We start from the raw sequence: 14,685 nt of genomic DNA, 5'->3' as shown, positions 1-14,685 counted from the left end.
GAAAGCTTTGATAGCACAATTGAGCAAGAGATTGCTAAACTCATATACATCAAAAGGTTTCAGCTGTCTCAGAAGATCTCAACAAGCATAATGGCCTTACGATTGCTAATTGCTAATTGTAATCTGTTTCACATGTGGCTTGCAACTGCATAACCATCTTGTCTTCCTTCTCCTTCTCCTGCCATTGAAATGTAATTCCTCTATCAATCTGTAGCCATGCCATTGCATCTGATGAAGTATGTTGTAGCTCACAAAATTTCATGCCTTTTAATAAAAAAAAAATTGGCTGAAAAGTCTCTTTTCAGGATATGGGGCAGTTATTTGAATAGTTTCATATTATTAATTTGTATAGCATGTAAGACATTTGGCTAAGTTCTAATTCAAAGACTTCTGAACTTTTTTCACAAAGGCTAAAATACGAGTCCCTACCACATAGTTCTCCCCTCTTTCAATATAAAGTACAGGTAGTCCTCAACTTACAACAATTCATTTGATGACTGTTCAAAGTTATAATGGCACTGAAAAATAGTGACTTATGACCATTTCTCACACCTATGACCGCTGCTACATTTCCATGATCACATAATTAAAATTCAGATGCCTGGCAACTAACTCATATTTCTGATGGTTGCGTCCTGCAGTCATGTGATCCCGGGGTGGGTTCTACTTACCTTTACTACCGGTTTGCAACGGGGCCGCGTGCACTTCGCTCATGCGTGTGCTTTTCTGCGCATGCACAGAAGCCTTCTGATGACGTCAGGGTCGGTGGGCGGAGCCTCCCGCTGGTTTTACTACCGGTTCTATAGAACGGGTGCGAACCAGGGGCAACCCCCCACTGATGTGATTGCCTTTTGCCACCTTCCCCCAATGGGGGAAGACAGATTCACTTAACAACCGTGTTACTAACTTAACAACTGCAGTGATTCACTTACCAATGGTGACAAGAAAGGTCGTAAAATGGGGGCAAAACTCATTTAACAAATGTCTCACTTGGCAAAAGAAATGTTAGGCTCAATTGTGGTTATAAGTCAAGGACTACCTGTAGTAAACAGTGGAAACAAATATCAATATTTCTCTTGAAAACATAATAGCGTATTTCTCGGAAAAGCAGCAAGACATACACATCAACCCAGCCTTGATCTCCACTGATTTCTATGGCCTTCAAATGTTCCCCTGCAGTCATGTACATCTCTACTGCTGCTTTTGGTTCATTGATGTTCTTGGCCCAGTCTGCTTGCTTTGTGATTAGCATCTTTGTCTCTTTGAGGTCCTCAGACCCAAGGAATTCCTGAGGAAGTAAATGAAATATTCTTAATTAAGCATTTGCCTCAATTAGCAGTTGCAATTCAGTTTCAACTGGGGTGGGGGATGGGTTAACTAAACTGGAATTTACAATATACTATACTAATAAGGGCAAACAAGAAAAGCCGAAATGTCTAAATCACTTGATTACTGTTGATTTAATCATGACTTTTATCGCAAAGAAAGGGGGTGGAGGAGGAAGCTTTCAAAGTTGAGACAGAAAAAAAAAAGTCATCTGTAGAAAAGCAGAATTTTATTTTGTTGCTCGAGGGGAAAATGCAAATGAAACATCGGTTTTTGATTGCTTTCGGTAATTTGCCAAAGATGACTTTTCTGAGTAAAGTTAAGACTTAGTGATATTATTCTTTAAAATGCTCACTCTCACAATCTGCCCATGGATTTATCATGAATCTGAATAAAAACATGTTGCGTATTTAACAGCAACTTATGGAAAGAATTAGCAAACTAGGAAGGCTGGAATGTTGCATCTGACCCATGAATTTCAGGGTAACGTAATGTTTTACTGGAGCTCCTTTAACAGTGGTTCTGAAGAGTACTGGACTGTGGGAATATTTTTTTCTCAAAAGGTAGTAGCTCAAAAACAGAGCATGCTAAAGTCTCAAATGCAGTCTCTACCATAACCAGGGATGAGATGAGAAGCACTGCTTGCTAAAACATTGGAGAGGACCCTGTGGAGCACCTCTAATCCAAGTACTTCTAGGAAAGTTTTTGGAAAAATAATATTTTTGCTTAGAACAGGGCTGTCAAACTTGTGCCTCACAGGCCGGATGCGTCATGCGCTGGCCACGCCCACACCCAGTTTAGTGAAAGGGAAAAAGTTGTGATACGTCACATGACGATGCCATGATGATGTGAGTTTGACACCCCTGGCTTAGAAGAATCTGATGTTCTGAGTGGTCCGCTTAAAAAGGGCATTTGCTTTCTTTGACTGTCAGGAAGCCAAATCAAGAAATGAGACACAATATTTACCTGTATAATTGGATTTGGTAACTGAATTATAAGGAGAAATGTCACTTTCATGGATTGCAATTATTTGTGAGTTGAAAATAATATGTGATTAATATTTCTAAATAAATTAAAGTCACATGCATATGTAGTCTCTCGAATTGTATCTAAATTAAAGGATATCCCACTGATCAGAGATATTTATAATTACTATATCTCAAGAGATAGATTTTACAACTCCAGCAGCATAAGACTAGCTGGCCTAGTAATAAATAAAGATAAAGAAAATTTGAAAGGACAAGTAAACTTTGATATAATTATCCAGCAGTAATTGTAAATTGACACCAAAATTAAAATTAAGCACCTATTATATACAGATATATAAATAATCAGCTCTGATTAAATTTGCACAATGAAAAATATTAAGTATGATTGAACTGTCTTTTTCCTTAATACGTAATAAATAATATCCCCAATTCACTATTCAGTTTTGCATACATAAAATATATCAATAGTTCCTATATGGAAACTTTATTTGCAATATCATCCAAAATTTTTCATTTTACATCCTAAACATAACTGCTACAAGTTCTCTGAGCTGAAGGATGCTTACCCATGTGCGGAAAATTTCAGTGGACATTAGAAATGCTAACATTCTAATATTAGCATAATGGCAGATTTCTAGTTCATGAGTTAAATTTATGTATCACCATACATAGACCTGCCAATTTTAAGCCAAATATTTAAGAGGAACTTGTAAGAAGTAAATGTTATTTCAATATATAAAATGCAATTTGCATTTCAAATGAGTTTTCTTTTCCCCTAAGAACAAAATTCAGTAATCTATGTGTGTACATGGAAATGCTTTTGTTCAGTAATGGATAAGCTTAATCTTTAATGAGTGATTAGTGATACTATCCAGTAGACAGTTTTACTTATTCTGATAAGAAAAATATCATGGAAAACTTCCAAAGTCCCCTCATCCGCACATAAAACTGTCACATTTTTCAAATACCATCCAATTTTATTTGTCCCTGGGAATTCAGTTTTCAGGCATACATAAAAACAACTTCAGATCTTATTTACAGGAAACAAAAATCATTGCAGAGACTGTTAATTCAAAATTGTTATTGCAATACTATATGCGCTATATTAGGATTTTAAGTACTTTTGCATGTTTAACTATACTTTTGTGTAATAATGCATTTTCATCAATACTTTGCTTTCCTCACATTTTTTTCAACCAAAAGTTTTCTATCTATCTATCTATCTATCTATCTATCTATCTATCTATCTATCTATCTAATGTATTTTATATATTCTTTTTGAAAAAGGATACATATTTGATCCATCCTTTTCTTAAAATGCAATACTTTTCATTGCCCCAAAGAGTTTACTGAAAAGGGCATAATTCCATTCTGGTTTATACATACTTCAGGAAAAACAAAGTCAGTTTATCTAAGTCCGTTGCATACTGTACATACAGTTGTATGCAAATCTAGGACTTTATTTACTTAACTATAGAGAATATGCTTCAAATGAAATAAAAATATATGTTTAGCACAAACTTCAATGCAAAGGGCCACAAACTAATTCCTGTTTGTTCAGTATTTTTAGTTAGGTTTACAGTGGTATAGATTGTTGCATTTCCAAGTACTAGTTTACAAAGTCCAGCAGATTTAAGAGTCATGACTGGTGACAAATCTTGTTTATGCATACTAAGATAAGATGAAAGTGAACAAAAAAATCTTAGGCAATGCAAAGATGCAGAGAGATTTTTTTCTTATCTGCTTTATGAGAATTTTGAGAGCTGTGGTTATGCTGACATATTTGGAAGGCTTCAAGATGGATGGGCTTGGATTATAGTATCCTAAATGGACAAAATGTACCTATTGCCTTGAAAAAAGCAATTATGTGGGGTATAGTTTGGTGTAGTGATTAAGGCATCAAACTAGAAACCAGGAGACTATGAGTTCTAGTTCTGCTTTAGGCCCAAAGCCAGTTAGGTGACCTTGGGCTGGTCACTTTCTCTCAGCCCTAGGAAGGAGGCAATGGTAAACTACTTCTGAAAAACCTTGCCAAGAAAACTGTGGCAACTTGTTTGGCAGTCTCTGAGAATTAGACATGATTGAATGGGAGAAAAAAAAAAGTGGGAGCATAATAGTATTTCAGGTCTCACTTTTTTCTTAAGTTCCTGGTTGTAAAATAAATACTCCCTTAAAATAATAAAACTTAGCCTTCATATATAATAATTAAAAGACATATATATGACTGATATATAAGTAACAAGGTGAGCTCCCGTTACTTGTCCCAGCTTCTGCCAACCTAGCAGTTTGAAAGCACATAAAAAATGCAAGTAGAAAAATAGGGACCATCTTTGATGGGAAGGTAACAGCATTCCGTGCGCCTTTGCCATTTAGTCATGCTGGCCACATGACCATGGAGACATCTTCGGGCAGCCCTGGCTCTTCGGCTTTGAAAGGGAGATGAGCACTACCTCCTAGAGTCGGGAATGACTAGCACATATGTGCAAGGAGAACCTTTACCTTTACCTTTTATACGGCTGAACTCTTTAGGACGAAAAAGCTGTATGCTTTTGGTGGAAGTATCTGTTACATAATTCTTTATAATTTTCTTTCAAATACATCCAAAATCCTGGTTTGACCACAATAATTAAAGGCCTTGGCAGCAAAAATAAAAGAGTGTGGGTCCTAGCCTCATTCTTCCTAAGGAAAAACCTTATTAAACTGAAGTTTAAAATGACAAAGCTGCTCAGACATGTGTGGTCCTAGGCAATAGACTGCAACACTCATGCTATAACATAAGGCAAATATTACATGATGCATAAGAAACAATAATACCATCAAATTTATCCTTAGAGGCTAATGTTATTCCTTGAGATTTCTGAATAGGCATAAAAGAGGATGTGCGTAACAGAACTGAACAGTCTGATTCATGGACACCAAGTCCAAGGAAGAATAAACACCCAGGAAAAACGTACACATACCTTTGCATAGTCAAACATGCGCAAGTCTGTATACATATCAAGTGCTAGGTTTTCATGGCTACTTCTTTTGTACAATTTGGCTGCCTCGTGGAACTTTCCTTGGTAGGCATAAATCTCTGCTAGAAACAGGTCATTGTTGTTCTCACCATGCTTCTTCCTTTCCTTAAAAAATAACACAATAAAGGATAGAAATAGTTTAGTGAACATAATCAGGCAGGAAACATGTCAGGCTAGAGCATCTGAAAATATTAAGCTATGTTTCACAAAGCTTTTAAACTGATTACTTGCATATAAACCAACTTAGACCTTTTGACATGAATAGCACTGCTTGAAAGCTTTTCATACTAAGTCTTCCAGCTCTTTTCACCTACCCGTAACATTCCAGAAAAACCCGTAAAACACTCCACTATAAAAATAAGGAAAATGCAAAAAAAAAAAAAAAATCTTATTTAAAACATCTGTTTTATAAGAAAATTCAAATCACATTTAATTAACATGTTACTAATTAGGCAACAATACTTTGAACACACACACGTACACAGTATATATTTTATGTATGCATGTGCGTGTGTATGTATTTCAAAGGATTTCATCCTTAATGTTATTTCTTTAACAAAATGAATAAATATATTTAATGATTCCCTTCACCCAGAAGTCTTCTATAACCTACTAGATCTAATAATTTTAGGAAGCTGTCGGAAGACTGCAGTGGAGAGGGTGAATGGAAAATGTCCTTTTGTGAACTTCTTTAAGCTAAGTCAGGGCTGCTGAAAATCTGTTGCCATCCAGAAAGTGCTAACCATAACTTCCAGCTTTTCTCTCTGCTAGCCATGCCACTAAGGCTGATTGATGGGAGCTGACATTTAGTATTATTAGGAACCCAATATATCTCCTTAAAATTCACTCATTTGAAGTCACAATCCTATTAAATATTAACTTGCATCATATCTCAACACTATGGATAAAAAAAAAAATCTTCCATTAATAAAGCCATAAGTTCACCTGAACTAAGAGTAGAAATCAAACACGAATGAAGGCAAAAAGAGAGCAGAAATCAAACATTTCACAGACTAGAGGAATATTTGATATTCTATTATAACATCTTAATTTCATTTTGAAAATATTTTTCGTTTCTTTATAGATTACATTTAAATGGCAAAAAATAATGGAGCACAAATATATTGCCTTTTTAAAATGGGATATCCAATCTATAAAAAGAATTGTTACTCGAAACATGAATTTTCAGATACTAATTGCAATGAAAGATACTGACTGGAGAAAAGGATTCAGAGATTGTCTAAATCTTTGTTCCTTTGAGATCACCAGTTTCATTATAGTTTCATTCTTAGGGTTTAGACACAAGGGCCTGACCACCTATAGTTTTGCACATCATTTACATGAATACATTATGTGCATGTGTGCTCAGGCGCAAACACATGCACAAGTGCTGGGCATAGTCCATTCGATATGATTAATGGACTGTAGCCCAGCACGTGTGTGTGTGCATGTGTGTGCGCATGCACACACAATGTATTCATATAAATGATGTGCAAAACTATAGGTGATCAAGCCCTTATACCTAAACCCTAAGAAATAACATCAACTCAATATTCACAGTAATTACAAATATAACTCTTCCAGCCAATTTGCCCTTGCTGATTCTATCTACAACAGTCCAAGGGGAAATCTGAAAAGAAATACAATCCACACGGCTATGTGATGCCATGTATTAATCGATAGAGCATGAAGACTGAAAAATATTCAAAATTATTGACTAAGAAGAGAATAGCTTCACCCATCTAAGCCTTTTTCACAAACTAGGATTTAAAGAGTTTAAGCCATCAGATATTTTTTTAAAGACACAAAAATTAGTTTGACATTCTATTTAATACACTAGATGTTTTTATTTATTTACCATCATTTTCATGACTATGATCTCTGGTGAGTTGTAATACAAATGTGTTAAAATGAATGCCAAATCACAAAATCATGTTTAGACCATTTTAAAATAAGTCCATTAAAATGGAAATATCTAAGAGAACAAAGACAATTAAAAACTTTTTTTTAAAAAAGAGCCAGAGTGAACACACATATTTTAAAGCTTTTTTTAAAAACAGCCACAGGAGAAAGCAGCTATATATCAAAAACACTTGACATATTCATCAGTGAAGAGTATAATACAAAAGAAGATTTGGTGCTTTGCAGATCAACACCATGTACTATGAAACATAAATGGTCTGTATGATTTAAATGATAGATATAAAACAACATTCAGCTTCAATCCCTTGAAAGCGCTTCATGGGGACTGGAACAGCAATAAACAGAAGTTTATGATGTATTTGGTGGAACACATCCCTGATCCCAATTCTTCTCATTTAATCTCACATGCCACCCAATAGCCAAGTGGAAAACTGGACTGCAAGATTCCAGGAGTTCAACAACTATTTCCTAAGATCAACTGTGGCTGATAACTTGAACTCTGAACAGAAAATAAATACTCATACTTGAAAGTGACCATGGCTTAGTCTGACACAGTCAAACAGTGTTCCTGGACGAATGCCAAAATAACCATTAAGATAAAAATAATGATGCACTAGGCTTGTGTCCTCATTGCCCTCTTTTGTCAGCCAATTTTAGTTGTCCAGAAAAAGAAAAGAAAACCCAATCCTTAAAACAACTTCTATCTTCACCGTGCACATTCAGAGTCCACTAGAGTTGGGTGGCCACTCAAGTTAAATTAGCAATAATAATTTCCATTTTCCTCTAGGATCTAAGACAATCAGGAACTTTTGGGGGGGTTGGCTGGTTTATGTATTTCATTTGTCAGATATCAATAAGAATTCTTTTTAAAATATCCCTCAACCATGTAAAGTATAATGGGTTTTCTGGCAGGACATGGAAAAACAACAGAACTGCTGAGAAACAAATGACCGGGAAACGACCATGACGGACAAACCACTTCTGTACTGTTTCAAAGAAAACTTCATTGCCGAGTCCATAAAGGTATCAGGAGTCAAGATCAAAATCAAGAGAGGCTTTGCTTTCTCTATACCAAGATTAGAAACACTACTTCTACTGATTGCAGGCAGTTCAAGTCTCACCAGGCTCAAAGTTGACTCAGCCTTCCATCCTTCTGAGGTCGGTAAAATTAGGACCCAGATTGTTGTGGGCAATATGCTGACTCTGTAAAAACCGCTTAGAGAGGGCTGTAAAGCACTGTGAAGCGGTATATAAGTCTAAGTAGGTTTCTACCATGACATAAAATTATCTGTAATTTTTTAATGCATATATGGCATGTTAGTATGCATAAGCATTATCAGAACCAAGTGATGTGGACTGCTACTTTAAGGACAAGCATAGTCTTCTAAAAGCAATGGCCTCAACAATGTTGCCTGGTTGTTGTTGTTTTGCCATTAAAAATCAGGAAAATAGATCAGTAGAGCACCTGGGTTATTCTGTTCACTGTTAAGTATGCTTGTATCTTTCAGTCCTCTGAAAGGCACTGAAAACTAAGAATATTTCATTAAAAAAAAACCCCAGTGAATCCAACTTGTAAGCCTTTATCCCCAATTCTTTGGGCATTTTACAACTCTTACCCGAAACTGCCAAAAACTGCAATATGTAAGACATTAGATAAATGATTTAGTTAAAGTGATTCAAAGCATACTTAATATTTTCATTAACAATCAGTTCCACATTCAGAATTTGTCCCACACAGAATTTTTTCTTGACTTTGAAGATGAAAACAGAGATCCACTTTTACCACAATTATCCACCCAGCATAACAACTCCTATATTATTTTCTTAAGTGTTTTCTGTAGCAAAAACTACAGAACTTAATTCAGAAAACTGTCAAATTTCTCCTCTCTCCTTCTTTTACCCTCTACAACAAGAAAAAAATAATAATCCAGCTACACAGAAGTAATCATTCATGCAAACTAAAAGGCAATACTTTCCCCAGGAGAAAAATGGCATACACATTAGAGGTGGTCAGTTGTCTGCTTCACAAAATCCTTCAATGTCTCTCTTTTTTTTTATTGTTTTATTTGTATGCACCCCTCATTACTACAGGTCAAAACTTTCTTAACCCTTTTTTTTTACTCTTTAACATACCTATTCCTTCAACATTCCACTAGATCAATTCTGTACTCAGCATTCTGTACTCATCTTTTTATTTATTTATTTATTTTATTTTATTAAATTTCTATACCGCCCTTCTCCCAAAGGACTCAGGGCGGTGAACAGCCAGAGGATAAAACACAGAGATACAAAATTTAAAATAGATTAAAACAAATTAAATAATTTAGGCTGAATTTTAAAATACCCCATAATTAAACAGATTAAAATTTGTGTTTAAAATTTAAATTTAAAAAAGGAGAAGATTTAGGCCAGGCCTGCTTGATGAAATAAAAACGTTTTCAGCGCGCGACGGAAGGTGCGAAGATCCGAGATCCTCCGTATCTCTGGGGGGAGCTCGTTCCAGATCGTAGGTGCCCCCACAGAGAAGGCTCTCCCCCTAGGGGCCGCAGTCGACATTGTTTGGCCGACGGCACCCAGAGGAGCCCCTCTCTATGGGAGCGTACTGGCCGGTGGGAGGCTATTGGTGGTAGCAGGCGGTCCGGTAGATAACCAGGTCCTAAGCCATGGAGCGCTTTAAAGGTGGTAACCAAAACCTTGAAGCGCACTCGGAAGACCACCAGGAGCCAGTGCAGCTCGCGCAGGAGAGGTGTTACATGGGAGCTCCATGTTGCTCCCATCACCACCTGCGCGGCTGCACTCTGCGCCAGTTGGAGCCTCCGAGTGCACCTCAAGGGGAGCCCCATGTAGAGAGCATTAGAATAGTCCAGACGAGAGGTGACAAGGGCATGAGTGACTGTGTGTAGGGAGTCCCGATCTAGAAAGGGATGCAACTGGCAGATCAGGTGAACCTGATGAAAAATCCTCCCGGTCATGGCCGTCAACTGCTCTTCTAAAGACAGCCATGAATCCAGAAGGACGCCCAAGTTGCGAGCCCTTTCCGTGGGGGCCAATGATTCACCCCCAATAGTCAGCGATGGCACCAGCTGACTATATCGGGATGTCGGAAACCACAGCCACTCAGTCTTGGATGGGTTGAGCCTGAGCCTGTTCCTCCCCATCCAGATCCGTATGGCCTCCAGGCACCGGGACATCACTTCAAGGGCATCGTTACATTGTCATTATTTTTTTACCTCAATGCTGCTTATCAGCTCTAGATACTGAAGATCTCGCATTCTGGTGAACGCCTACTGAAACACAGGAAGAAATATATCAACAATATAATATCATGCATAGTAAATAATCAATCAGTTCCCTACATCTTGCAACTATTATGAATACTAAACAAAAATTATGTTAGAGACAGTTGGCAATCGCTAAGATTTACTATATGTTCTATGCTCTTCGCCAAAAAAAAAAAAAAAGACAAAATGGAGTTTTTAACCAAATATCTGTCTGACTCTACTACATGTAAGATGAATTATGCAGATTTGAGTTATGGTGAAGAGATTGAAAAGTAGCACCAGCACTATCCAAAGCTCTGCAATGTACTTGTGTTCTTGTGCAATTGGGAACAGAGATAAAACTGAGACAGAAGTAGCACTACAGCTGCACCACACTTGCAAAACAGCCCCACGCCTTGTGTCACCAAAATATCGCTGGTGAGTTGCTAGAAATGATGGAGGATGACAATTGTACTACAGGTTACGTATGAGGGTATAAAGTGGTGGTTAAATAATATTGTTTAATTTCATGTGTCAAAGTTGGATACTGTATATAACCTTTTTCAAACAGTAGGGCAGCATTAGACTTAATGTGGTGGGTGAGGACTAAACTCTAAAGAGGGAACAGAACAAGAGCAAGGCATAGATGGCCTACGGAGATTTTGAGTCATCCAGGTCATGGTTGTCCCAAAGGTGTTTTTTTTCAAGAGGCAACTGGACTTTCTAGTTTTTCTTTGAAGATGTTTCGCTTCTCGTCCAAGAAGCTTTTTCAGCTCTAATTAGATGGTGGGGAATGGAAGGGTTTATACTCCTTGCAGACAACTGGTCATTTGCATTTTTTTAGAAAGAGGGGTCAAAGAGGCCACCTATGTCAAAACTGAACAACCCTCTCTCAACAGAGGGGGACGGATACAACATCATCTACCTCTAGTTTATAACACAGTCCTTTCAACAGTTCCAAGAAGGCTCCATACCCATTTGCACCACTCAGTTGACCCTGATGATACAGATAAACCACCAGATGACCTTAACGACCCGCTAAAAGAATGCAAATGACCAGCTGTCTGCAAGGAGTATAAATCCTTCCATTCCCCCACCATCCACCCAAAGCTGAAGAAGCTTCTTGGATGAGAAGCGAAACGTCTTCAAAGAAAAACCAGAAAGTCCAGTTGCCTCTGGAAAAAAAAAAGTAGCTTTGGGACAAGGCATGGGCTGGAAGCAAAGGAAAAAAAAGTTTATTAAACCTATTCAAATAAACTGATTTTCTCCTCAAATATTGAATCTCTTATCCTCAGAATAATGACACTATTCTTTCCCTCCTCTATGCTACTTCCAGCACCACCACCACCACCACCACCACTTGGCACTGCTCATACGTTGTTGGAATCCTGACATCTTGCAATCGGAATCGATGTAATGAAGGATGGAAGCGTGTCCCCCCCCCCCTTTCATCCTAATCAGCCAGTTTATATAGAAGGCCATGTATCTTTTCAAAAAAGCAGAAAGGAATTTAGGGTTTTGCAATCGCTGCTTTTGTTACAAGGGTGGGAAACACACATGTATATATAAACACAGGCACAAACGCAAACAGATCATCTGCACACCTGGGCGGAAGACTGGAAAGATTCCAGAGTAGATAGGAGAGGGATCGAAAGCAGGAAAATAACCAAGGGAAAGGAGGGGCTGTGTTTCCGTATAGCAATGTACCCTGCAGTATAAGAAAGGAGGAAGAATTGTCCTGTTCTTTTGCATCGAGGTTGTGGCAAAGGCATTGGTGAATGTTCAGCATTTTTCACAGGGTCCTGCAGAGGGAAACTGAATGGAGGAGCTAAACTAGGAAGTTGTGGCAGGAAGCAAAACATAAAATATGATTTCCTGAAAAAGAAGGGAGGGCAAATATGGCCCCTTTATGACCTGTGGACTTCAACTCCCAGAATTCCTGAGCCAGCTTGGCTGTCTCAGAAATTCTGGGAGTTGAAGTCCACAGGTTGTAAAAGGGCCACAGTTGCCCACCCCTGGTCTAAAGGATGTATGAGCTCAACAGCCGGGTGATTCTGGGCTACATGATCTCTATGAATTCCAAAATAGCTTTCTTAAATCTCATATGAGAAAGGAGGGGAGGGGAGAGAAGAGAAGACGATTCTTAGAATTTCCCTCTGATATGGAAATGGATATTATGGAACCAATCCATCTGGTGGAAGACTATTCTTAAAGAGAAAGAAAGCATTAATTAAAATGTGGTTGGTCTCAGCTTGTTAAAATGGACATTTTTGTTCTGACCCAGCCTTAGCAGAACCAAGAAACAGACTCCTTGTCCTGATAAACCCCTCTTTATTTAGCTACAGTGAATTCATGGCCTTCACACACAGAAAAGTCTAGGCAATAATCCTTCCAAGGGTTAATTGCAATAACAGACCTTATCAGTCCTTGGATAATTACGAACTGTTGTCTCCTGCAACCACCATTCCCCTTTTGCTTCTATTTATTCTCCAGCCAGGGAGTGGCCATTCACTCCCACGTGTGCCTTTCTTCCTGAGTTGGCCCCTGTTCCTCAGTTGTTCTCCTCTCCTGTCAGCTCTGTGCATACGCGCATCTTGTCTCCAACTCTGAAGGCAGCTGGGAAATGTCGGATGGCCCTGGCTCTATCTCTGCTTCTGACGCAGAACATCCATCAGAGCCTTCCCCAGATTCCAGGACTGGCCCAAGTTCCTCCCCAACCTCTGCCGCCAGCTCCACTGGCGGCTAGTGGGCCACAACAATTTTAGAAGTAAGGATGTGTATCTCAATTCACTTAAGCTCTTGCATTTTAAATAATACCTACCGATAATTCCAAGTACATCTTCTAAGCTTACCAAAGGCTATTTAAGGAGAAAGACCAGTAATCAATAAATAATCACGTGCATGGTTTGAGGGGCAGGTTATAGCAACTTTGATAAAGCTGAGCAGCCTAAGACTGAGCAGTTGGGAACTCCTAGCAATATCACAATATTCAGTGTTGTGTAATAAATATCTTTTCCCAGCTATTTCAATGTTAATTAGAGAAGAGAAACCAGCACAAAACTTAAAATCATTCTATCACATAGTAGGAAGCAGCTGGAAGTGTTCTTCCTCTCCTCAGGCATGTTTAGAATCCATGTACCTCTTTACCTGTACATGGAATGGAATGTGGGAAAGAGGGGAAAGATACATTGCCTAGGAAACAGTCAGACAAGAGAGGCAGGAGCTCTGAGTGCTAAAACTCAGAAAAAGAAACTTAGGAAGGACCCGCTGTAATGAATCAAGCAGCTAAAAATGGTGGCATAAAATTTTGTATTTTCAGACTTGCAAGGTTGATGTCAGCCCCGCCGGGAAAACCAGAAAGCAAACATGACTAGATGATCTAAATCTATTTTACTGTAAGTCTACATTATCAGAATCTTGAACTAAAAGAGAACAAATTATAAATGTTTACCATGAAATGTTTAAACATTTAAAATTAAATTTAGAAAAAATAATCTGTCATTCAAAGATTGACAATACATAATTCATAATCATGCAGTAGTACTTGTCATTTAACAGAAATTAATGAAGATCCAAATGCACAGACAAAATTTTACCTTTTTGGCTGTTTCAAATTCAAGTCCTTCTAAAGCCTCCATAGCCAGTTCTTTCCAATCCGTATCAGTTACACCTAAACAAGCAATCTTATAGGCTTCTTTGAACAATTTTCTTTCCAAGTATTGATACATAGGTGCTGACTGCAAATTTTCATTTAAAATAAAATAAAATAAAATAAAATAATAAAATAAAATGATTGAGATGTTATTTCTGTTTTCAAATATTAAGAGGCAAAATGTCGCATTCACATTAGATTATAGGAGTATAAATGCAAAATGGTTTTCTGCCCTTCCCGTCAGAAATGAAGAAATAAATAAACATAAATAATGTGACAATCATTTCTTTTGCATGTAAAATTATGTAACTCAACCAAAGCCTTCAATCAATTTAAGGAAATCAGTCTCTGTAGCACTAGCTAGATCAATGACTGCAAAGATTTATTTATTTATTAAACAAATATATGTAGCTGCCCAACTTGCAAATAGGTGTCTCCAGGCAGCTTACAACATTTGATGTAGTTTGTACATCGTTGAAATCCTGGATGCATATTTGAATGTCCATTTCTGTCAAGAT

General features: G+C 37.7%; 1 protein-coding gene across 3 annotated transcripts in view; it reads right to left on the bottom strand.

Annotated features, from left to right (window-relative positions):
- IFT122 (intraflagellar transport 122) overlaps positions 1-14,685 on the bottom strand; it is a 70,654-nt gene that overhangs the window by 28,854 nt on the left and 27,115 nt on the right. For all 3 annotated transcript variants that reach the window (XM_070936876.1, XM_070936874.1, XM_070936875.1), the window contains 4 exons: positions 14,112-14,252; positions 10,486-10,539; positions 5,276-5,437; positions 1,122-1,288 (listed from right to left, as the gene is read on the bottom strand). In XM_070936876.1, the coding sequence (XP_070792977.1) occupies positions 1,122-1,288; positions 5,276-5,437; positions 10,486-10,539; positions 14,112-14,252 (524 nt within the window). The remainder of the gene's footprint in view (positions 1-1,121; positions 1,289-5,275; positions 5,438-10,485; positions 10,540-14,111; positions 14,253-14,685) is intronic.

This window comes from Pituophis catenifer, unplaced genomic scaffold, assembly GCF_029215685.1.
Source record: "Pituophis catenifer annectens isolate HBS135680 unplaced genomic scaffold, rPitCat1.0.hap2 SCAF_2, whole genome shotgun sequence".
Taxonomy (NCBI): domain Eukaryota; kingdom Metazoa; phylum Chordata; class Lepidosauria; order Squamata; family Colubridae; genus Pituophis; species Pituophis catenifer.
Note: the sequence above shows the minus strand (reverse complement) of the source record. Positions and strands in the feature narration are given on the sequence as shown.